At 41.4% G+C, this 25597-nt stretch overlaps 1 protein-coding gene across 1 annotated transcript in view; it reads right to left on the bottom strand.

Moving 5' to 3' along the window:
- Positions 1-16787: 16787 nt before the first annotated feature.
- LOC140063953 (potassium voltage-gated channel subfamily A member 7-like) overlaps positions 16788-25597 on the bottom strand; it is a 56972-nt gene continuing 48162 nt past the window's right edge. The window contains exon 2 of the mRNA XM_072110274.1: positions 16788-21271. Within this exon, the coding sequence (XP_071966375.1) occupies positions 20402-21271 (870 nt within the window). The 3' untranslated portion in view covers positions 16788-20401. The remainder of the gene's footprint in view (positions 21272-25597) is intronic.

Below are 25597 nucleotides of genomic sequence, written 5' to 3'. Positions count from 1 at the left end.
TTCTTGGACTCAGGTTCCGCGGGGAACTTCGTGGATGCCGTCTTGGTCTCCCGGCATCACCTTCCTGTGGTCCTCCTTGAAAGGCCGTTGGTCATCTCCTCCGTCAGTGGACAAATCCTTTCTGACCCGGTCCACTACCGCACCAAGCCACTGTCCGTGCAAGTTGGTGTGCTGCACAAGGAGAGACTGTCCTTTTATGTGCTTCCACGTTCCACATCCTCCATCTTGTTGGGTCTACCATGGTTGCAGTTCCACGCACCCGTTCTTGACTGGAAGACGGGGGAGATCCTTCGGTGGGGACCCGACTGCCAATCTCGCTGTGTGGATTTGCCTCGTCCTGTGCCTGTTCTGGCTTCTTCTGTGACCCTTAAGGCCCTGGGGGGTCTTCCTGCATGTTATAAGGACTTTCGTGATGTCTTCTCAAAGAAGCAAGCTAAAACGTTGCCACCTCACCGTCCCTACGACTGTCCTGTGGATCTGTTGCCGGGCACTTCTCCCCCACGGGGTCGTGTGTATCCGCTCTCAGTACCAGAAACCACAGCCATGTCGGACTATTTCCAAGAAAATCTGCAGAGGGGATTTATACGTAAGTCTTCCTCTCCGGCTGGTGACCAAAAAGGACGGGTGACTCCGACCATGCATAGACTATCGCGGTCTTAACAAAATCACGGTTAAGAACCGCTATCCGTTGCCATTGGTCACTGAGTTGTTTGACCGCCTTCGTGGAGCCAAGATCTTCTCCAAATTGGATCTTCGTGGGGCTTACAACCTCATTCGTATCCGCCAAGGGGATGAATAGAAGACCGCTTTTAATACCCGTGATGGACACTTTGAGTACCTGGTGATGCCGTTCGGACTCTGTAATGCACCAGCCGTCTTTCAGGAGTTCGTGAATGACATCTTTAAAGACTTGCTTTATGTCTGTGTGGTGGTCTATTTGGATGATATCCTCGTGTTTTCTCCGGACCTTGAGACCCACCAAGTCCAAGTACGGCAAGTACTCAGTCAATTAAGGACCAATCGTCTCTATGCCAAGCTCGAGAAGTGTCTGTTCCATCAGCAGAGTATTCCATTTCTCGGCTATGTCATCTCGGACAAAGGCCTCCGTATGGATCCTGCCAAGCTGTCGGCGGTTCTTCAGTGGCCTCGCCCAGTGGGACTGCGCGCTATAAAGCGATTTCTGGGCTTTGCGAATTATTACTGCCAGTTCATCCCACGTTTCTCCTCTCTGGTGTCTCCAATTGTGGCACTTACCAAGAAGGGTGCCAATCCCCGACTCTGGCCTTCGGCAGCTGAGGAGGCCTTTAAGAACTTAAAATCTTTGTTTGCCTTGGCTCCAGTCCTGGTGCGTCCCGACATTGAAAAGCCTTTTCATCTGGAAGTGGATGCCTCCTCGGTAGGGGCCGGAGCAGTACTCACGCAGAAGGGTCCCAAAGGCCGCACAGTCACCTGTGGATTCTTCTCCAAGTCTTTTTCCTCTGCAGAGAGGAATTACGGTATAGGAGATCGAGAATTATTGGTGATCAAGTTTGCCCTAGAAGAGTGGCGTTATCTCCTGGAGGGAGCTCGGTTTCCGGTCAGCATCTATACAGACCACAAAAACCTCCTCTATCTCCAGACTGCTCAGCGACTCAACCCACGCCAAGCTCACTGGTCACTCTTCTTCGCCCGGTTCGATTTTCTCATTCAGCCGAGAAGAACATCAAGGCTGACGCCCTTTCTCGTTCCTCGGATGTCATTGGGGAAGAACCGGTTCCTCGTCATGTCATCTCTCCTGACCGACTTGTAGTGGCCGCGCCAGTGGATCTTTGTCTATTACCTCCTGGCAAGACATACGTACGACCTGCGCTACGGAGGAGAATTCTGTTTTGGGGACATTGCTCTCGTGTGGCTGGGCACCCTGGGGTGCAGCGTTCTATCGCCCTCATTACCCGATTCTACTGGTGGCCAGACCTGGCCAGGGATGTCCGGGATTTAGTGGGTGCCTGTACTTCCTGTGCCCGGAATAAGCCTTCACGTCTTAAGCCTGCTGGTCTTCTTCTGCCGTTGCCGATACCCAGCTGTCCATGGACTCATATTGCTATGGATTTCATCACGGATCTACCGTCTTCTTCAGGCAATACCGTCATCTGGGTGGTGACTGACCAGTTCTCTAAGATGGCCCATTTTATTCCTCTCCCAGGTTTGCCAGCTGCTCCATGTCTTGCTGACCAGTTCTTTCACCACATCTTCTGACTCCATGGACTTCCAAGACACATCGTCTCTGACCGTGGAGTACAGTTTGTCTCGAAATTTTGGCGTTCTCTCTGTAGCCAACTACAGGTGAAGTTGGACTTCTCTTCCGCCTATCATCCCCAGTCCAACGGGCAGGTGGAGAGAGTTAACCAGACTTTGGGCTGCTATCTACGCCACTTTGTTTCTGCCCGTCAGGACGATTGGTCCACTCTGTTGCCTTGGGCAGAGTTCTCCTACAACTCCTTGGACTCTGCATCAACGGGCTCCGCTCTATTTTTTGTCAACTATGGACTCCATCCTCGCCCGCCTCTACCTCTACCCGTGGCTTCTGATGTTCCTGCTGTTGAGGAGTTGGTACAGGACTTAAAAACCATCTGGGAGCAGACCCGCCTTTCCTTCAAGCCGATAAAAGACGCAGGCCTCCCCCCTTCTTCTCTCCTGGTGACAAGGTCTGGCTGTCCTCCAAATACGTCCGGCTTAAAATTCCTGGCTACAATCTCGGTCCTCGTTTCCTGGGTCCCTTCGAGGTGATGCATCGCATCAATCCAGTCTCCTATAAGCTGCGACTTCCTCCCATCATGCGCATCCCGAACTCCTTCCATGTCTCCCTGCTCAAGCCTGTCTTGAACCGCTTTTCCCGACAGCTGTCTCCTCCTGCTCTTGTGGCCGACTCCTCTGACATCTATGAGGTAAAGGAGATCCTTGATGCCAAAACAGTGAGGGGTAAGCGGTTCTTCTTAGTTGACTGGAAGGGGTTCGGGCCGGAGGAGAGATCCTGGGAGCCCGAGGACAATATCCTGGACCAGGACCTCCTGCAGAGATTCCTCCAGCCCAGGAAAAGGGGGAGGCCGAAGGGGGGGGGGGTACTGTCACGGCTGGTCCCGCGATCCCCGTCGCGGGTTCACCCGTGCCTTCGGTCCCCCGCCAGCGCGCCGCAAGCACCACTCACGGGTCCCGGCTCCTGTCCCGTCGGCATCGGCTTCGTCCGCGGCTGCTCCGTCCCCTTCGGCTGTGCGCGTGCGTCCCCGACAGCTAGGGCGCACGCGCGGCAGGTTCTGCAAATTTAAAGGGCCAGCGCGCCACTAATTGGCGCTGGTCTTTCCCCCTTAAACTATTTAACCCTGCCTCTTCCTGTTACCCTTGCCGGATCTTTGTGCCTTGCGCCCTAGAGAAAGCTGTATTTGATGCCTTGTGCTGTTCTTGAGATTTTCTGTTGTGACCCCGGTTCCGTTTCTGACTACGCTCCTTTGCCGCCTATCCTGACCTGTTGCTACGACTCTGACTACGAACCTGTGCTGCCCATCCTGACCTCCTGCCTGACCCCAACTACGAGATTGCCTGCCGATTCTGTACCTCGACCTTGGCTGCCACTGCGGACAAGTCACGCCTGTGGAACGACCTGGTGGTACCGCGCCGCAGCAAGTCCAACCCGCTTTGCGGTGGGCTCTGGTGAAAACCAGGTGCCACTTAGACTCCGGTCCCATGTAGTGGCTCGTGCCATCGTCCGCAGTGGTTCAGAGGATCCACAACCTCTAAGCCTGACAATTAAAAATATAAAAACCTCTGAGAGGAGGTGATATCAGCAACTTATTACAATCTAGAGAGGCATGTTGGATTTTTAATCAGTCTCAATTTAAAATCTTTACTGATGGTTCATTATTAGATATCAAAGCTCATGCATGAAAGTTGTTAGGCATGTCTACAATCTTTGTATATACAGGCAGTCCCCGGGTTACATACAAGATAGGGACTGTAGGTTTGTTCTTAAGTTGAATTTGTATGTAAGTCGAAACTGTATATTTTATCATTGTAGTTCCCGACAATTTTTTTTTTTTTTGCCCCAGTGACAATTGGAGTTTCAAATTTTTTTGCTGTAATAGGACCAAGAATTATCAATAAAGCTTCATTGCAGACAATTTTAAGGTGATTATTGCAATCTGGGACTATTTTAAAGCATCCAGAGAGCTTCACCAGAGGTCACAGTGGGCAGAGGGGTCCGTCTGTAACTATGGGTTGTCTGTAAGTCGGGTGTCCTTAAGTAGGGGACCGCCTGTATACATTTACATAATGCTTCGGTCTTGTTTCAGAATGATTAACACTTACCTCATTTCATAATTCCCAGAGTAACTTTTTTGTTTTTATCTCCAATGTGTTCTTATTTTTTTGTCTTTTCTGTCTTCTCGGCACCATCTGAATAGTGTGCCAGCCTACGGATCCGAAAAGCTGAAGAATGGATTCCCATCTCAGAGGTTGTTTAGGATACTTACGATGTTTCTTAACATCACATGATCGGGGCAGCTATCAATCTCACATCAGCTGGCTCAGTATTCCTACATGGGTTTCATCCCACTCCGCCTCCACCTCTCATACCATCCTCAGGCTTTTGAAATTTCAGATATATCTTTTTTCTATCCTGAATTGACAAACAAGTATGAGTTTTTGTACATTATCAATGCAAACGAGCACTTATATATTGTGTAATTTTTAGAGTTATATGATGCTGTATGGGATATTTTACATGAAACCAGGCATGATTAAGGGTGGTTGTATGGCCTTAATTATGTAGAAAGAATGTCGGGATGTTTATGATAAATATGCACAATTGACAAATAAAGCAAGGCACTGATTTTTTCACCAATGCAGGATCATGGTATGTTTTTTCCAGGATTGTCTGTATGTCAGTGAAAGTTACTAGGGTTCCCAGAAACATCTACTCCTGCACACGTACCCCTCACATGTGCTTGTGCCAAAAAAACTGTACTTATTAAATACAGCTATGGAAAATAAAGGAGAGATTTCTACATATTACATTTTCAGTGGCCTTTGACCTTGTCATGGTCGTTTCTTATCTTCTCAATTAGGCCCAGACCACCGTGTCTCTTTTGTCAACCACAAGTCATCCCTGTGGAATTTACAACACAGACATCTTACTTTCTTCGCTATCCCATTGTCTCCTACATCTTGGTCCATTAACAATTTCATTCTGCTGCAACCCCTAAAACTGTCCCCCAAAATGCTGTAATAGTGCTACACTGAGAACTCTCAAAATGCACATATAGTTTTTCCTAGTATAACACATATTCCCCCTTCTTCCGATGCTAAGTCCCAGACTGTGAAACGCCCTGCACAATGCCACCCCCTCCCCAATATGGGCCCCACACTTTATAATGCGCTGAATTGTGGCCCTATACAGTACATTGTTTTTGTAATTACACAATTATGGCCTTTTTGCAGCATTATACACCATGTATTTTACACACAGTACATTGTCCACATTGTGCCCCCTAAATTTTATAATGAACCCATCAATAAACCCCCCACACACGCACACACACACATTTTATATGCCCTCACACTTAATAATGCCCCCCTCATTGTGACAACCACAAAATAATTTTCCATAAATGTACACAATTGGGCACATTTACTTACCCGGTCCTGCACGCTCCCCGACCCGGAATGTCCACCGGAATGCACACCTGCCACGATTCAAGAACTTGTGTCACTTCCCCGATCAGGTCCACTGCAGTTCACCTTCTTCTTCCTGGTGCATGTAAGAGCTTGGCTTGCGATACAAATTTAAATGTTAAATCCCACGCTTAGTCTGAATCCATCGGATCGTCCGACGGTCCAGCCAACCCCCCCCCCCGAATTCTGTTGCGTGAAAGCCTGTACCAATGCGCCAAAATCCAATTGCGCGGGACACAATCCCTGGCGAGATCCCCGAAAAGTCGGGAAACCCGACGAAAATGCGTCTGCGGGACCCTTAGTAAATAAGCCCACAGTAATGCCCCTGCACTCCTTACGAATGCCAATAGGCTCCATAAGAACAAACCCATACTAAATAAGCCCACAGAAATACAAAAAACACTCCAGAAGTACCACCTCACTTGAAAGTAATGACCTAACCCTCCATAGTAATGCACAAACTTCATAATAATGCCCATACTCCATAATAATGCCTCTGCAACATCCTCCCACAGGGGCTTGACCAAATGGCTTGGGGAAGGTAGCTTGTTGGATGCAGTCTGGTATAGAAGAAGCTCACACCTCAGATGAGAAAGCAACAGAAGGCTGCTGTCTGCAGGCTTTGTATCAGGCCTGCAGGCCTAATGAAACACAACTTATCATTAGTCAATAAGTAAAACCTCCCTTTCCAGGCAGAGATCATGTTTATGTCCATTATCAATTATGGTGAGTAGGTGGCATCAATACCAAGGAATTAATATATAATTATAAGTAATAAATATACTTAAGCTCTTAAGATGTAAAACAATGTTGCCTATTATCTTTGTTACCTATATGCAGTAGTTTCTTTGTTATACCCCTCACATTATTTCAGAGCTGCAATAACTGCTTCCTCTCCATGTTCTGACCAGCCCTTTGAATTTGTATTTAGTTTATTGTTTATCAGTCGGTTTCACAGGAGGGGAGGGCTGGTGCTGCCTGCTCACAGGGGAGGAGGTTATGTGACAGAGCTCTTTCTGTGTATGTAGCAGTGCTGGAAGTGTTCCAAGACTGTGGATACAGATGTCTCCTGCACAGAATAGTGAGGTACAAGATCTCCCCTGTCCCCTCTCAGTTCCTCCATCCCAGTCTGTGATTCAACAGACTTTTCTCTGTCTGTCTCTGCACCTCACGCTGTACCCCTCTCCCACACTGTCATTGCCACTTTAGATAAGCTATTAACCCTTAGTGCTCACACAGCACAGGCTATAGACTTCATGTAACTGGTATACTTAGATTTCTTACACTTATTACATGACCCATGCTCCTCCATGTGATTGAAGCTGCCAGGCTCTCACCATATACATCCTTTATGTGCAGTGTTCAGTGGATTTATTAATGGAAAACTAAACGTATTTAATGCTAAATGACTTTGAGAGAGAACACAAGGCATCATGGGATCCGACAGCCTGAGGGCATAGACCAGTGATGGCGAACCTTTTAGAGGCCGAGTGCCCAAACTACAACAAAGACCCGCTTATTTATCGCAAAGTGCCAACACAGAAATTTAATTTGTGATTTATACTCCCTTCTCTGTCACAGTTTTCATTGATACCAGCACCCTGAGGACACCAATAAAGCAGAAAATAGTCCCAGGTAGCACTGTCATTTTAAAATAGCTCTGCGCACAGCAAGTCCTGGGCTGTCTGAGACTGCAGGAAGATACCTGGAGTCCTCTCTGGTGATGGCCTGAGTGCCCACAGAAAGGGCTCTGAGTGCCACCTCTGGCACCAGTGCCATAGGTTAGCCATCACTGGCATAGACTGACAGACATTAGTCTCCTCTGACTTCACCACTAGTGAGAAAAATTTTTGCCAAACACTTTCAGAACAGAAAATGCCATAACTTTGGAAAGAAAAGGGCGAGCAGCACAAAGTAGGCTTCATTCTGTTTGTTTTCAAAGGAGGAATCATATAATCATTTGGTAAAATCACTATAACGTTACAGTTACGCTTTCAGGCAATTTCAGGACCACTTAGGCTGCATTCACACACATGTATGGGGGACGTATATACGGCCGACGTATATACGGCCGATATGCGTCCCCGATACATTTCTATGGGAGCGGTACGGTGCAGCACATGTGCTATGGAGAGGGGTGGGGGTGAGCAGCGCTCTTCCCCTCCTCCTCTCCCGCGTGCTGCCGTGTGCCCGACGTGCTACGGTGCGGCGGGCAACTGCAGTGTGCATGTTGCCTTAGACTGTAGATACAGTCTACATATTTCACCTACATAACTTAGGATCACCAAAAGTACAAAGGTCAACAGGCCATTACACCTCCACAATCTAAAGTAACCAACAAACTCTAATGCCCCACACTCGATAGTAATGCCCACACATTATAGTAATGCCCGTGTTCCACAATAATGCTTCCAGACTCTGTAGTAATGCCTATACTCCACAGTAATGCCGCCATACTCCCTAATAACACCACCCACACTACATAGTAAGACTATAATCCACACTAATGACCCACACTCCACATTAATTTCCCATACTCTCTCCCACTCCATAGTTATGCCCCAACACTCCAACCCCCACTGTACAATTAAAAAAACACTAATACTCACCTTTTTCTTCCCTCCTGCTTCTCATCTTTCTCAGTTGTGCTGGGCGAGCTGGGGTGACGTTTTATTGAGCCTTCTGCTCAATATCCATGTAAAGTTGTGTGAAAGCTCCCTACACAGCGGGACAAGTGTTATGTTGACCCTAGCACATCCAAGGCTTAGGCTTAAAGGGAACCTGTCACCAGGAGACCCATTTTTAGCACTCCCTCAGTCCCCACAGAGCATAGTACATATACTGCCAAAGTGTTTTTGTATAAAAAATAGGTTTTACAGAAAAAAAGATATTTTATATTGTACCTTTCATTAGCATCTGCTGTGTGACTAGGCAGTTGCCTTTTGGGAGGAGCTGGAAAGGAGCAGTTCCCCCCCACCCTTGGGAAACATGTGACCTTTTGAAATATATGAATAACTCCCCTCACTCGGGATTGGCTGTAGAGGAGCAGGTGGCGTCGCTAAGCCCAGTGATTGGTGTTTTCATATATTTGAAAAGGTCACATGGAGAAGCTGTTCTCCAAGGGTGAGGGGGAAACTGCTCCTTTCCAGCTCCTCCCAAAAGGCAACTGCCTAGTCACACAGTAGATGCTAATGAAAGGTACAATCTAACATATCTTTTTTTCTGTAAAACCAATTTTTAATACAAAAACACTTTGGCAGTGTATGTACTATGTTCTGTGGGGACTGGGGGAGTGCTAAAAATGGGTCTCCTGGTGACAGGTTCCCTTTAAATATCTGGGGCATTGGGTCAAAAATATAAAGAATATATTCCTATTAAGCAAAGGTCCATTTCTTTAATCTCTCTTATTTAGCACAACCTCAACAACAAATAATTAAGCTGAAAGATTTTTTTAAATTTTCTTTTTTAGCGTAACGGAAATATACGAGAGCAGCTCAAATAGATATCAACAAGAGGTGACTGAAACTTTATAGTACATTCGCCTGAATTAAATCATGTTATTGAAGAAGAACCACTTAAAACCTGCATAGTATAAAGAATCTTCCTGAGCAGTGACTCTTCTGAAATGTCTTGTTTGGAGAATAACTTGCTGCTTGGATCAATTGTAATAATAGTACCATATCTAAAACAGCTGAAATCTAGAATTATTGCACTGACAACTTTTAGTCTCTTTTAGTTATACATAAGATAGGTCATGTTTTATGAAAAGCTTGCTGGGCAATTTCCAAAACTTCAACATATTCAAGGTCAAGCAGACATCTTCCAAAACAGAAAATTGACAAAACACAATACAAAGCTAAGCTAAACAGTCCTAAAATGCTCCAGGTTCAGAACAGTGTCTGACGACTGACACTGGCTGTCTATTAGTTGGCTTTATTAAAACCAGAACAGAACCAGAACAATACTTATGGTGATGACTGCTAAAAAGTCACAACCTTTAACCACAAAACAACACAACTTTTTCGTGTTTCAAGGCAGGTAAGACTCTCCCAAAAATTTTTGGGAGCTGTAATCTTCCATTATATTGAAAGGATTGTTTTATCAATGGCCCATGTTCAAGCCCTGCAGTAAATCATACACTCGTTTGCATGCAATAGTTTGTTATAATGGCTGGAAGATCCATGAAATTATGAGGAACAGTACAGGAGTGGAAAATTATTGCCTATACAGCAATCATTTCGGCTTCCCAACACTGAAGGCTTCAGTGTTGGGAAGCTGAAATGTAGCCATGGAATAAAACCATCTGATTTTACACCTTGAAACACTCCTGGAGTGCTGTGCTTTGTTTTTTTGTATGTATATAAAGTTTACCACACTTTGTTAGCTGGCACCCATTTCCAACAATGGATTATATTTGGATGCATTACTGCAGATAGATGATCATAAAGTTTAGACTAAAAAAAACATCCAAGGACTTATTTAATATGTTGTACCTAATGAGAGGAACTTTGTGGTAGCCATGAACCCCAATACCTAAAGCAAAAACTGCTGTCACATTACCTTCACTCTGCATGGTCCAATTACAACTTCTTTAGAACAGGAATCTAGAGTATCCTTACTATCTACATTTAACCCTGCTGTCTCAGCAGATAGAATAGACACATCATCTAGGGCTAGGCAAACATGCTTACAAAATGCAGTCATAAAGAGTGACGCTATACTGCTGAGTCCGTAGCTGTAACCATGATTAGGGCTGCCATCAGTGGAAGAAGAATATTGGGACTCCAGTCATGGAAGCAGCCACAAGAGGGGGCCTGGGATACCCAGCATCCCCTTATCCTACCCTCCCAACAGTGTGTGGTCTGGAGATGAGGCACAGTTTACTGACTACACTATTCTGGACTACCCTCCAACACGAATTTATAAGCTGCACTCAACCACTGTCTGTTAATTAAAAAAAACTTTATTAGATGAAGAGATATCCATCTTCTACAGGTATCAATAAGTCATATTTCAGTGACAAATAGGTATAGATGTCCCACTGGACAACTTTCTTTCCTCACGCAATTTTGTATTCCCTAAACCCGGTCACAGATTGGTCTATATATAGAAACTCTATTTTTTTGTCTAAGTGGACAAGAACACACACCATAAAATAAGTTCCTTATGGTCATTGATACAGAATAGGTTAAAATGAACATGCCAGAAGATTCATGCTGACCATACCACTAGCAGAATAAAATACATATAAGGTCACCATTTATGTCTGTGTGTGTTTTACAAAAATATGGATGTGTAACATCATATACTGACAGGTGCTAGTATTGGTTTAATGGGCATGTTTATTAAATCAAGTATCTGCTGCCTTGTGGTTACTCACCTTCCCAGGCTCCAGCGTTACCCCTCAAGTTCACAAGGAGTTTGCATGAGATGTAAGGATTCTTTACATGGTGGCAGAAGCTGATGGGATCCTTTAGAAGGACAGAAAAAGCTTAGTGTGGGGATCCTCCATAAGGATGACAGGTAAATACAATGGGATCTTAACAACAATACATGATAAAATTGTCTGATTTCAAATTAGTGATACTAAATATGGAAAGTACAGGCGGTCCCCTACTTAAGAACACTCGACTTACATACAACCCCTAGTTACAAACGGACCTCTGGATATTGGAAATTTATTGTACTTTAGTCCTAGGCTACAATGATCAGCTGTAACAGTTATCAAAGGTGTCTGTGATAAAGCTTAAGTGTTAATATTGATTCTTATGACAACCCAACATTTTTAAATCCAATTGTCACAGAGACCAAAAAAGTTCTGGCTGGGATTACAATGATAAAATATACAGTTCCGACTTACATTCAAATTCAATTTAAGAACAAACCTACTGACCCTATCTTGTATGTAACCCGGGGACTGCCTGTATACTTGTCCTCATGTTGGTTTAGAGAAACTCAAATGGGGCACATCACTGGAAGACATCTTATATGGTATCTCCCACTGTCTCAACTAGCCAAAATAAATCCCGCTCTGCAGGACACTGGCCAGCGCACGTGTTGATGTAATCACGCATGCTGGCCTGTGTCCGTACAGGCAATGCGGCTGCCAGCTGGAGAAGAGGACAAGGAGCTAAAGGGAGCACTGGAGCTGGAGGGAGGGCAAGTTCTGTTTATTTAAAGAAAACCTAGCATTTAGAATGGCAGGGGTAAGCTGTAAGTACCGAGCACCAGCTCAGGGTGAGCTGGTGCCGGTACTTACTTTCGTTAGTGTTATAAACCGCGGTATTGCGGTTTTAACACTTTTTAAACTTTAGAGCAGAAGGGGCTCCGGTGCTGCGTGCGACCGTGCGCGCGCAACATCTCTGCTATTTCCTATGTAGGCGCGCGCACGATCGTGCGCACGCAGCGCCGAAGCCTGTTCTGGTCTAGAGTTTAAAAAGTGTTAAAACCGCGATACCGCGGTTTATAACACTAATGAAAGTAAGTACCGGCACCAGCTCACCCTGAGCTGGTGCTCGGTACTTAGAGCTTACCCCTGCCATTCTAAATGGTTGGTTTCCTTTAAGGAGTAGCAGGCTGTATATACCGGTGGGGGGCAGGCTGTGTATACTAGGGGGGATAGGCTGTGTAATACTGGGGGAGCTGACTGTGTATTCTGGAGGGCAGGCTGTTTGTACTGGGGGACAGGCTGTGTAATACTGGGGGAGACTGTGTATACTGGGGGGCTGTGTAGTACTGGGTTTGGAGAAGCTCTATATACTGTCTATGGGGGATTTGTATATAGGGGCTGGATTTTAGTTAAGCTGGGTGGCCTTATATGGATACTGTATATTATTTAATTTGGGAGTATGTATATGGGGGCTGTTATAAATAAATAAGGGGAACTGTATATAAATCAGGTGTGTATTTAAATTAGCAGGGTATGCTATATGTAATGAATAGTGGGAGCTGTAAATATTATAAATTTTTTTGCAGGTTTTATGTGGGGAATAGTGTGTTGAGTCCTGTTGTGAGGATAATGTATACTTAGGAACATTATCCATTATACTATAAGCGACTGTGGATTTTTAGGGGCGCAGTGTGGAGTTGTGCTGCATGGAGCTGAACACATTTGACTGTGAATTTAGCAGAGATAAAACATGCCCAGGAGAAATCATAAAGAAGTCCTCTTCCTGATGTAGCAGATCATCATCTGTGTCTAATGACTGACTACTAGTCTGTGAGGTAGCATCATTGGGCACTGGGGGGGGGGGCAGCATTTTAAATTTTTGCATAACAGCCATAACTATAACCGCTATTTTGCCACAGAGTTTTATTTGCTAGGACTATGATCTGGTTCCCCACCCAACTGTGTCAGAATTACAAAATAGCATTTAGCTTATCTCTAACATAAAAATCTTTTGCGTGAAAGATGAATATGTTTCCCAAATGCCAACATTTTGATGGGTTCTCATAACACACTTTTCACTGACCTCAACCTACTACTTCTTGCTGGAAGATACTGACCATTATGGACAGTGAATATCCTTGTTTTTCTGACAGTATATTTGAGCTACCTATCGGTACAATAAGGTGAGAACTAAATTAACAGTGTTTCTCTAGCATTTTAGCTTACTAGAATTTGTCATGTATTGTTATATATGTGTCACATCTCATTACTATTTTTGTTGAGTAATGGTAGAGAAACCTTTATAGGGAACAAGCCATTATAAACTAACAAAGCAAAAAGCATGCACCCTTACTACAACATCAACATCAACAAGTGTAACCAACAGCAGACGTTGTGATAGTTTATTATTGTAGCATGTATCATACCCCCAAAAAATGCAAATTTGGTTAAGACATTAGAAATTTTTGGTGCCCATCAATCTGGGAAGGGTAAAAAGACCTTTTCCAAATAACATTAAGGCCATCATTCTGGAAAAAAATTATTCACAAGTGAAAACCACTCAAGACAGTTGACATACTTCAAGTGGCTGTCCTAGTAAATGTAGTCCAAGGTCAAACTATGCAAAGCTCAGAAATCGAAACAAAAAAATTAAAGCTCCTTTCAAACTAGTGCTGCAGAATTTCATCAGTATTCGATCAGAGTTTGGTCAGTGAAAAACTGGCATTTTTCATCAGAGTCCAGTCCGTTTTCAGTCAGTTTTTCATGCGCTTGTTTGATCAGTTACATCTCGGACTATAGCAGCCTCATTTTGCATATATAATGATTATGTTCATCAGGGTACAATTACAAAAATAGTCAACAATTGTGGATTATTTGGAAGTGTGGTTAGGAGAAAGTTTATTCTTTGAAAAACATGGAAACTTGGATTACTTTTAAAAAGTTGAATCTGAAAAATGCACAAGGTGTCTCAAACAATAAAGAGAAGTATTAATTTATCGGTCATTAGAGCAGTGCAGAGTAGAACTACACAGTTCTCTGCTGCACCAGATTAATTATTGTGTTTGATGCTGAATGATTAATCTGCTTCAGTATAAGATTGTCAGTCGTACTTTGTACCTCCTATTAGTTGGTCTAGTCTGCTGCTCCATAATATTGAATTTTCTATAATATGAGCTTATTCCTGCAAGGACACACCTCTTTTTGGACAAATCGGAAAACTGCCTGAAAGTGGTCTAAAACCTTCAGCAAATGTGATACATTGAAATGTAAAATTAAATGTAAAAGTAAAATGTGAATCATTTCAGGTGCAAATTACTCCAGTATTCTGGCATAGACAGATTAGTACATCTGCCCCAATGTCCTTTAAACAGGTCAAAGTGGAACTTTTTGGCCTTAATGTGAAGTGCAAAAACATCATATCAGTATAAACGTCTCATACCAACTGACAAAAATGGTGGTGGAATAGTAATGATTTAGGCATGTTTTGCAGTCATAGGACCTGGACACCTTGCAGTCAGCCATGGAATTTTCTGTATTTCAAAATATCCTAGAATCAAATGTGAAGCAATCTATCCAGAGGCTAAAGTTTGGTCAAAACTGGGTTGTACAGCTTGACAATGATCCCAAACATCCTAGAAAATGTCTGAAAATTTTTTTAAAGGGCATCCATCCCTTTGTAACTGCTATGTTACATAGGGTTATGCCCACACGTGTCATCCATTCTTAAGTTTACTTTAGAAATATACAAATGATGCAGAAGTGCTTTGGGGGCTCAGACTGCACAGCAATATCATTGCCCTCTATACTCACTGGAACCAAAAGTGACAGAGCTGAAGGGAGATGGTAATAGCAGCATATAGGTAGTGATAATGTAAAATAGGGCATTGTTTTTGCTTTGGAACATGAGCCCTGATGTGCTCTTCTCTAGCACCCAAAGCATTTCAGCCTCATTGGTGCATTTCTAAAGTCATGTTTTAGCATGCAATGAGAAGCTGGATAATAAAACAATAGTATCAGTGACATTTGTGGGCATAACCCTATGTAGCATAGTAGTTAGTTTGGGTAGTTGGCAGATTTACATTAACCGTATCGAAATTTCATGTTTGGAAATTTGAAGGGTATTCCAGGAATTTTAATTAATGGACTATCAACAAGATAGGACTTCACTCACTGATTAGTAATAGCCCGGCATTTGACCCCTATATACTGATCAGCTGTTTTTGACATAAACACAAGCACAGCTCTAGGAGTAGTTGTATTACAAGGGCATGATAAATAATACTGTATACTCTAGACTGAGTTATGGTCATTGCAGAAAACACAACAAAAGGCTATGGCCAATACTGCAGGCCCCAGACCAGATTATGGTTTATAATGTAGACCCAAGCCCAGATTATGGCTTTCAATGCAGACCCCAGACCAAACAATGGGGTAGCTGGTTTTTTGTTTACTTTATCATTTCTTAAACTTTTTATTTAAATTCTTTATTTCATTTGATTTTTTGTTTTTTATTTGCTTCTATTGTTTTTCTTTTTTATGTGTGCCCTGCTGTTCTTATAAGCACACACTTTCCACATCCTACATTGACAACACACACACACTTCTCCCTCCGCCGCTGGCAACACACACACTCCCCCCGTCAAACACACACTTTCCCCCCTCCTCCACTGACAACACAAACTCTCCCTGACTGTACCCTAGATGTGAGTACCCACATAACCTGAAAAAGTCACAATCTATAGAAAAAAACATTGGGGTCTGTCAATTCAACGTCCCAATGTTTAGGTAGGTAGTAACAATACCTCAATGCCCCCATATCAATACTCTTACTGGTACTCAGCTCTAAGTGTCTATTATACACTACGACACTGCCCTGTGCTGTATGTCCCAGTGTACAGAAGATCATGTCTTAGGTGTTGTTGCAGTCAAACATATAGCTTGTGAGCCTTCACAGGCAGGTGCTCCTCCCACTTGTTCCAGATCTCTGTAGTATTTGTTCTTGTATTTATATAATGTCTGTGAATCTCTTATTGATTGTGCTCTATAAATTAATAATAATAAAACATCTCCGACTAGGAATCTCAACATTGGCAACAAGGTTCCTACCTCATCCACTCCATGGTACGTTAAAGGGGTATTCCCATCTGGGCATTCACATTTAATTAAATTCATTTGCCACATGTAAACATTTCTTTAATTGGATGTTATTAAAAAATTGTTCCTGTGTGAAGATAATTTCTCATAAATGTAGCCATGTTGTCCCTTAGAAACGAGATAGCTTCCTCGGATACGACCACCTCACATTTTGGCAGCGGTGGCCAGACATGTGCTATTGAGTCCTGCCTGACCTCTTGGATTCAGCGATCATTACCACAGGACGGCTGAAGGACATACAGTAACTCCCGGACATTTAATATTCAGAAACTTTTTGTTTCTTTGTACAATCTCTCCAGCAAAGGTGGTCGTATCCAGGGACACAGTCCTTTTTTTAAGGGACAATACGACTACATTTATGAGAAATTATCTTCACACGGGAAGATTTTTTTTAATAACATCTAATTGAAGAAATGTTTATATAAGGCAGATTAATGAAACTGGATGAGAATGCCCAGACGAGAATACCCCTTTAAGGTTTCCCGCAGTGTTGCACAACAGTAGCTATTGTTTGTTTTACAAAAATTAAGAAAATGACACCTTGCAATAAATAAATGGTTTATTAGATAAATATACATTTTCCAAGATGACGTTGTGCTCACATGTACTTATTTAAGAAGTGGCCTGTTGAGGGGCCAGTGTATGTTTGGCACTTTCATATAGTAGTCCTGTGTAAACAATTTCTTTGTTAATTAAGTTATAACAAATTATAGATGCAAAAAAAGCACTCAAAACACCACCATGGCTCCTTTACAAATAGAATTAATGCAGTTGTAATAGTTATAAGAAATTCAAAAGCAATGCCAGCTTTAATAGTTCACACTCTTAAGCAGAAGTCATTGTCCACCTTCCTTGAATGCTCTGAATGCATAGATGGTTTATTTTCCTACGTGTCATCAAGGCTTCACATCACACAACCCTCCACCCCCCAGGAACAATTCTTAAGCAGATCACTTCACCTCATTTGCTGTCTTGCTGAAGTTAAAGGCTCATTAAAACACATGTATGCTGTCTCTCCTGTCAGGTCTTTGGTAGACTAGTTGATTGAACCAATTATAGTCCTCTTGTGAGTTTGTAATAACCATGACCCGAATGCCTTCGGAAACATCTCAAGAGGGAGAGGTGGAAATATTAAGCACCCCTCCACTTCAATTACAATTTATCTCACAACGTGGGAGTCAAGAAGTGTAAAATTTGTCCCAGAATGCTACAGACTGGTGCACGGCCTTTGCAGGCCTATTAACAACAGATTTGTTTCACTAGTTTGTCACCTCATTCCACAGGATAAATCTACTTTATGGTGTATGTCAGTGTCTCATGTAAATGTTGCTTAAAGGTATTTTCCAGTTTCAGCAAATACATTTTATTATTTGTATATTAAAAAGTTATACTTTTCCAATATATTTTCTGTATCATTTCCACATGCTTTACTAGATCTCTGCTTGCAGTCATTGTATAGAAAGCTTAATTTTTATCTTTCAATTATGTGATGTCACACAAGTGCATAGCTTGTAGTTTCACAGAGAATAATCAGAGCTGTGCACCTGTGTGACATCACATGACCGTGGAAAGATTTTTATTCACAGGAACTAGAAAACTGTGAGTAATTGATACAGAAAGTATATTGTAAAATTTTTCATCCTATAAACAATAACTTTTATTTTCTGAATCTGGTCAACCCCTTTAAGACAGGTGTGGTCAACATAATTTAGCCACCATCATTTTAATATTTGTCTGCAATACCAAAGACTTTTCTATCATTTTTATTGGGAATAGCATCTACCAAATGTAATGAGACAATATTGACTGGAATCTATGCTATGCAATTCTGATATATTTTCTAACCTCAATGGTTAAAGGGAAGGTGTCAGCAAAAAAATGTCCTTTCGTTTAACATATGTGCCCAAAAATATGTTTAGCATAAATCTTTTGATAGTTTTAAAAAAAATCCATATCGACATCTATATTTGATAAATAGTACTATTTCCTGTCACTTGCTATTCCTGTAGGGGTTTTCTATGTAGCAGACACTTGAAGGAATGGCATATACCTCCCATACGATGAGTTATAGTTCATGACTAAATGGTGATACTAGATCTAAAGCAACATCTATGGCAACCTGGATAATCAAAGAGTGATGTGAAATTAAACATAGATTAGAAAAACCTAATTGAAAAACATAATATGTTTCACTCTGTAATTTCAATCAGTAAAAAATGCTGATAAATTCCCTTTAACATCAGTTGGCAGAAGCAGATTACAATATAGGCAGTTGAGGCGGTAGCCCTGGTCAAAAGCCTTCTTGGGGGCCCATGGACACCCAAGCCACCTGCCAAATTTTATACTGAGAAGGACCTTCACTCATGAAACCCTAGTAAATCTTCTCCTGCTCTCAATACACATTTACACAAGAGCCATTTAAGGTCCTTTGAAACTCCTCCAAAGGTCCTGAAACGTTCTTCATTGGTAGCTTGATCCTAGTACCATAGAATTCCAGAGTTGTAGGGGCTATAATATTCATACAGCCCAGGCCCCATGTCATTCCTAATCTGCCTCTATCAGTTGGTCAAAGCCAATCTTTTGGCCTCCATAGGTAAACCAGTGAATTGCCAGAGTTTATATACAAACTTGTATTGGACAAGAGGAGATGCTACATCACTGTGATGACTTGCTACGTTTTATAATTGTTGATATAGGATGCCATATAAGAATTATAAATAGCATAGTTTAGGGTTGTGTTTAAGTGGGTACATTGTAACAGATTCAGTGTTACTTCAGGTTACACCTCTTCACTAAACCATACTTCATACCTCAGTTTTCTGGAACACTTGGGCAGATTTATCAAGCTGTCTGAAAGTCAGAATATTTCTAGTTGCCCAGTTCATTTTACCAGTGCTCATGAATATTTTAAAGGGGAGCTGTGATGCTCAACTTTAAAATATTCATGAGCACTGGTAAAATGAAAGCTGAGCTATGATTGGTTTCATAGTTTCATAGTTTCTACGGTTGAAAAAAGACACTTGTCCATCAAGTTCAACCAAGGAAGGGAAGGGATTGCCATGGGCAACTAGAAATGTTATGACTTTCAGACAGCTTGATAAATCTGCCCCACTATGTCAGTAGTATGGGATGAGCATTTTGATGCATTGACATCAGCATTTTTAATCAAGTGAAACTACCACAGGATACATGATAAAATTAAGAAGTCATAGAGGTGATTCAAAAATGACATGATCTGCTCGAAAATTTGTGCCTTGATTTCCAGCGAAGAAATTTAACCTTCATAATGTTAGACATGAAGACATTTAGCAGTAATTAAGACAAAAGATTTGACTGAAGTTCATATAGAAGAACATTGTCCATTTTCTGAGACTTTACACTAAGAATGTTCCATCTGGTTATCAACCAGGGAAATAACAATGAACAATGAAAATGAGTATTGCCTTGGAACTCTTTCTCCAGGCCTATAAATATAGAGGTCACCTATGCTGCAGTGAATTTCAAAGAGATAGCTTGAATGTAAAAAAAAAAAAAAAATAGCAAAAAATGTTGTAAACCCAAAGACTGTAAAATGGATTAAATAAAATATTTCACAAACCTAAGATTTCTGGTTCCCTTCTAGGTGACCACCAAATTTTCCAGTCTTTAAAGATCACATTATTATAAAAGATGACCTTCAGCAGCGTAGTTTAGCTACATTTTTTAATTTAGCCATTTACCGTTATTTGAGCCAAATGTCACTATCTGTTCCCATGTGCTCTCCAGCACATGAAATTGAATTGTGCAGTTCGTTCTTCATCTTGTCATAGAAATTTCCGCTGAGCAAAAGTAAGTGTGAAAGTTGCAATCTCTATGATGCTCATATTTTCTGTTGTCTTTGAAATATTGGCATATTTAATCCGATATCTACCACAGTTCTAAATCTTATAATGATGACAATTTTATCAGCATCATCTGAGGAAACCTGTTAATCTTTTTTTCCTAAAGATTGCGAAGAAGCCATCACTTCACTTCCAATGTTCTTTCTTATTTAAATTAAGCTAAGTAGTTAAGAACAAATATTCTTCATTAAGACTCCAGAATAAATGATGATAACATGATGAGAATGAGGATGATGAAATAATATTAGATGGAAATAAGCCACAGGTGCAAAAGTCACACTTCAGTTATTATATGTGACTGTCCAGAATTTATAGGCTTATCATCCACAGGACCCAGTCCATCCAGGTATTCTGCTTTGGAATTGCTATATAAATTCTTAACTTTATCCAAAAGGGGACTCTTATCCTTTCCTCTGGTCTTAGGAGTATGGGGTGGACCATTCGGACATGAACCGACGTGGTTATACTGGCCTATATCAGAACACTCTGTCTCACGATGGTAGAAATAGCTGAAGTTGGATACTATGACTGGCACAGGAAGAGAGATGGTTAACACACCAGCAATAGCACAGAGTGATCCCACCAGTTTACCACCAACAGTCTCAGGGGACATATCTCCATAACCAACTGTAGTCATTGTAACCACAGCCCACCAGAATGCTTCTGGGATGCTGGTAAACTTGGTGTCTTCATGATCTGCTTCTGCAAAGTACACAGCACTGGAGAAGAGTATAACTCCAATAAACAGAAAGAATATGAGAAGTCCAAGTTCCCGCATACTTGCTTTTAGTGTCTGTCCCAAGATCTGCAGTCCTTTTGAATGGCGGGACAACTTAAAGATACGGAAAACTCTCACCAAACGGATGACCCTGAGAATGGCCAGTGACATAGCTGGTTGGCCAACACCTCTGTGGCGAGCTAGTTCTGTTCCAAGAGCAACAAAATATGGTATTATGGCCACAAAATCAATCATGTTCATGATATCCTTGAAGAAGGCTGGCTTGCTTGGACAAGCAATAAAACGAACAGAAAGTTCAAAAGAGAACCAACAAATACATATTGTTTCCACAATAAAAAAAGGATCCTCAAATGGACTTTTTTCTTTGAAGGTGTGCGTGCTGTTACCTCTGTGAAGGGGCTGCACCTGCAAAGCAAAAAAATGAAAAGAAAATGTAAGGACAATAAGAATATGTGCTTTAATAAATTACAATTAGGCATTATTTTTTCTTCCTATTAGTGAGGTCTGTCTCTACACTGGCACTGACCAGTTGATGCAGACATTGATACATCCCATTGACAAGGCAAAAGTGAGATTTAGGTGTTCAGGAGTAGTAACCAAGTAATGACTTTTAAGAGAATATATATTAGAGAATGGCTATTGCATAAGAAATATAGACATTTACTAAAAGAACAGACTATGTAAATGAAGGGTACCAAACCAAAAAAATGCTTGACACAATGGAGGAATAAGAATTGTATGCAAAGTGTAAGATCTAAATTTCTAGATTTTATACTAAAGTTGGCCTCTCAAGAAAATAAATGTAAGTAGCAAACAGAGCAAAATGAGAGTAGCACACTATTTATCAACATAACAACAGATTTTAATTAGAGTACCATTGAAACATAAGAATCAGGATAAATACATGGTAATATAGGCTGCTAGGCAGCTTAATGGGCCACAATTATCAAAAGAAGTGCAAACTGCACATTGTGCTGTGGCGGGTGCGACAAATTTATGAAATGCGGCCCACATTCTTTATGATTCTGCACTGCTCTGGCAGAGTTTACCAACTTCGTATTTGGTGCACATTTAACATAGAGTGGGCAACACATTTCTTACGGACACCGCATGATAAATGTGGCGCACAGTTTGACTGTGCACTGGAATGCCACTAGAGTATTGGTTCACATTGGGTATAGTGCAGCCGCGACACAAATGTAAGCAGTTTGCATGTTCTTTCTAGTGCAAAGTCTGCCAAAAAAAAAATGGCACAAAGGCTTTAACATATGTGGGCCATGGTATTAAAAAAATACTCGCACAATAGTGCAAAAGTATCTCTAATGAAGAACAGACAGATAAGAACATCTAAGTGCACCAATAGTAAAATGCTAGTGAAACATAAGAGAAAGCAATCGACCATGTAGGTACAAGATGACAACTACACTAGAGGAACTCTGCCCAGCAGTCATGTGTTTCGATCTACTATGGAACAGCACTAAATAGAAGACTGGTGATTATATAAAGGTGCAGAAAAGCGCTTTGGTGGAGTGCACATGCGCTATGCAATGCCACTCACCATTTGCTTCTCTGGGATCAAATGATACTCCGGGGATTTTCTGTTCTGCCCGGTCACCAAGACATATCCATGGGGGGATATGCCGGATATCACTGCGGAGCCCCATCATCTGCCAACAACCACTGTTCTTATGACAGCCTGTTCTTATTGATCCACAGCCTCATTCAAGACACCTTCCCAGCACCACCAACAAAGGTCAATGGAGCAAAAAAGATGTCAGGAAGGATGCTGGGCAACGTTTCTTCAGTGTAGGCATCATCTTGTACCAGGTAAACTATATGGTCTTTTGCTTTCACTTATGTTTCACCAGCACTTTACTTTTGTTTTACTTTGATTATGTTCTTATATGTGATCCTGTTTTGCACTGTTGCTTGAGTATTTTTAATATACTGAGCTGCCCAGCACCCTATATTGTTGTGTATTCTGAAGCTTACATTTTCATGGAATTCTGATAAAAAATCTATTTTTATATTAAGTGGCATGTTTCTCTCATTATGCTCTGATTGTTGGTTTTATATATAAATAAAGGGTAGAATTAATCTGATAACATAGATCTGGTAAAATGGTATCTCCCACATCCAATAACTAGGGTGCAAATGTATCTCCAATAGTTTAACAATAGTTGCAAAAACAAAAGATCTTTTATTCATGAATCATTCCCTGAAAGATCAACTGTCCTTTGCCCGTTGTCACTAAAACGTTTTACCCATTTGAACAAATTTAATAACTAAAATAATGTGACAAATGTGTATGACTGTGTCTGTGAAATTGACCCACTGATCATACTATAGTTCTTGAAATATAAACTTATTTCTATTTCATGTATAACCATATGCACATTGTATACCTTCAAATAAAGGACTTTAAAAAGGAAAAGTAAAATAAGAAATCAAGATAGAATGACATATAGGATGGACGGTAAATATAGGAGCTGAAGAAGGTACGACTTTTCCTCTCAAAACATCAATCATGTTTGCACTGTATTCCGTTACAATATAACAAATTTTGTAGAAACATTTCAAGAAAAGTTGCCCATCCTAGAACTTTACGTTCAGAACCTGTTGTGCTATCTTCAGACTTGAAAACAAACCTGGTGCGAGTGATGAGTACTAGCGTAAAATGAAACACAAGTTGGTGACTGTTGAAGGCAAGGTGCCATGAACTTTGCTGAGCAAACACACAGCCAATGTGGCTTTTTTAGGGGTCATAAACCTTTCAAAATGAGGTTTATTTTTGGATACTTGATTCACTTTCAAGCTTCAAAACATCTCAAAGCTTAACAGTGCAGTCACAAAGACTTCATAATTTAAATCTAACGCTGTCCTCAAATGCTCTGAGCACTCATGTAAATAAGGGTCACATGAGGACATAACCTTTCCAACTTTAGAGATAGGGTATTCCTACAAATGAGTCACTAAGCCTTATACACATAGCAATGTGTTTTAGGGTCCATGATTTGATCACCAAAATGTAACCTTTGAAACCCGTTCACTGGAAAAACTCTTCTGTATTTTAAAAACATATCCTTGTTATAGATCTTAAATGACCTTTATAAAACAATTTATAAAATATACCAACCATTCCTACACCAGTATTCCAAAACAAAGCAAATTTATCAGTGTTAGGTTTTCTAAAAAGATGCACAAGTTTTCCACACAAGTTCTTTGTCACAACTGATGTGCAGTTTTGCACCCTAAAATTGAAATGTCCATAATTTTTCACACTAAAATTGGCGCAATTACAAAGGAATGTTGTGATAAAACCCACTAGTATAAAATAGATCCTCTTTCTTAGGATCACCATTACACAATTTTACATTAAGCTGTTATAAAAATGTAAAAAACTAAATACGATACATTACATATGGGAAATGATTGCAGTACAAAATATACTAGTGACAGTAACAATTAGACTCAGGCTAGACAGACATGCATGGGGGTTACTACAGTAGGGGTGCGGCGGCACTAACAATGATTGTGGTGAAACAGTGGTGTGCTGCCGTTAGTTTGGCAGAAGAGACACTGCCCGTGGCTCTACTTTTGCCTGCCTTAAGCTTCATGGTGCCGGCTACCACTGGAGCCTTGGTACAGTGTTCCTCCTGACTTGCAGTAAGGTACTAGTGTTGATTTCATGCATTTCAGGTACTCCAATGACGCAGTAATAATGCTATAACTGGTGCTCTTGGCTGGTGCTTCTGGCACTCTGTTGCACCTCGTCATGCAACATGAAGCTCCTATTGACAATGATTTACTTGGTGCTGAAGGGGTGTAGAACTAATCCCACCTACACCCCACTAGGTATTGGGGGGGCGTTATTAATCAATAGGATGAAATACTTCTTTGCTTCTTTATATGTACATCTTAATCAATAGGATAAACATGCTCTATTCTTAAGCACTACTGAAGCCCTGTGGTTTACATCAACTTGAAACACCACTAACCAGTGCTGTTTCCTAGATACTCAAAGCTTAGATATGTTTTTACAAAGAAACTTTAAGTTATATACACTGCATGCCAACCATAAATTCCTTAGAGCTCCGTCACAAGGGATTGAAAGATGTGCCCACCTATGTCTTATGTGCTAAGTTAACCAGTTCTATGATTCAACTTTAGACTGTACTTAATTAATTACAAAGACAAGATGAAAATATGAAATACAGTTTTCCAAATGAGCAACATATAAGCCATAGATATAGATGGTGAATTAAAGTGGTATTCCATTTATAGCTCTATAATACAAAGCATATGTGTCTGAGTGCTGGAGGGAAGGGGGGTTTGTTGTAAATCCGGGTCTCTGAGACCCCCTTACTGAATGTAGAGGTAGTACTTACGCACTTCTGTGGAGATGAAAAAAAAGGGAATTTACCATTTTCTTGATTAACTTGACAGCTTTTTGACTATGTAGAGAAAAAAGTTGCCCTTTAAAAGAATATGTGAAACAAATAATCAAATCGAGTTGTCAAATCAACTCATATAAAATGCCATATATCAATCCTCCTTCTCTTCTGACGCTTCAGAAGATATCACATATTTGACATAGCCAGTGATGACCTCAGTGGTTGACGTGCAGTATCAACGATGAACCCAGTTATTTGTTGTAGTGCTTGTAAGTCTGTAATAACATGTCATCTATGATGGAGGCAGAAGAGAAATGTCACAGGTGCTCCCGCGATC

The sequence above is a fragment of the Engystomops pustulosus genome, chromosome 6 (assembly GCF_040894005.1).
Source record: "Engystomops pustulosus chromosome 6, aEngPut4.maternal, whole genome shotgun sequence".
In the NCBI taxonomy this organism is placed as follows: domain Eukaryota; kingdom Metazoa; phylum Chordata; class Amphibia; order Anura; family Leptodactylidae; genus Engystomops; species Engystomops pustulosus.
Note: the sequence above shows the minus strand (reverse complement) of the source record. Positions and strands in the feature narration are given on the sequence as shown.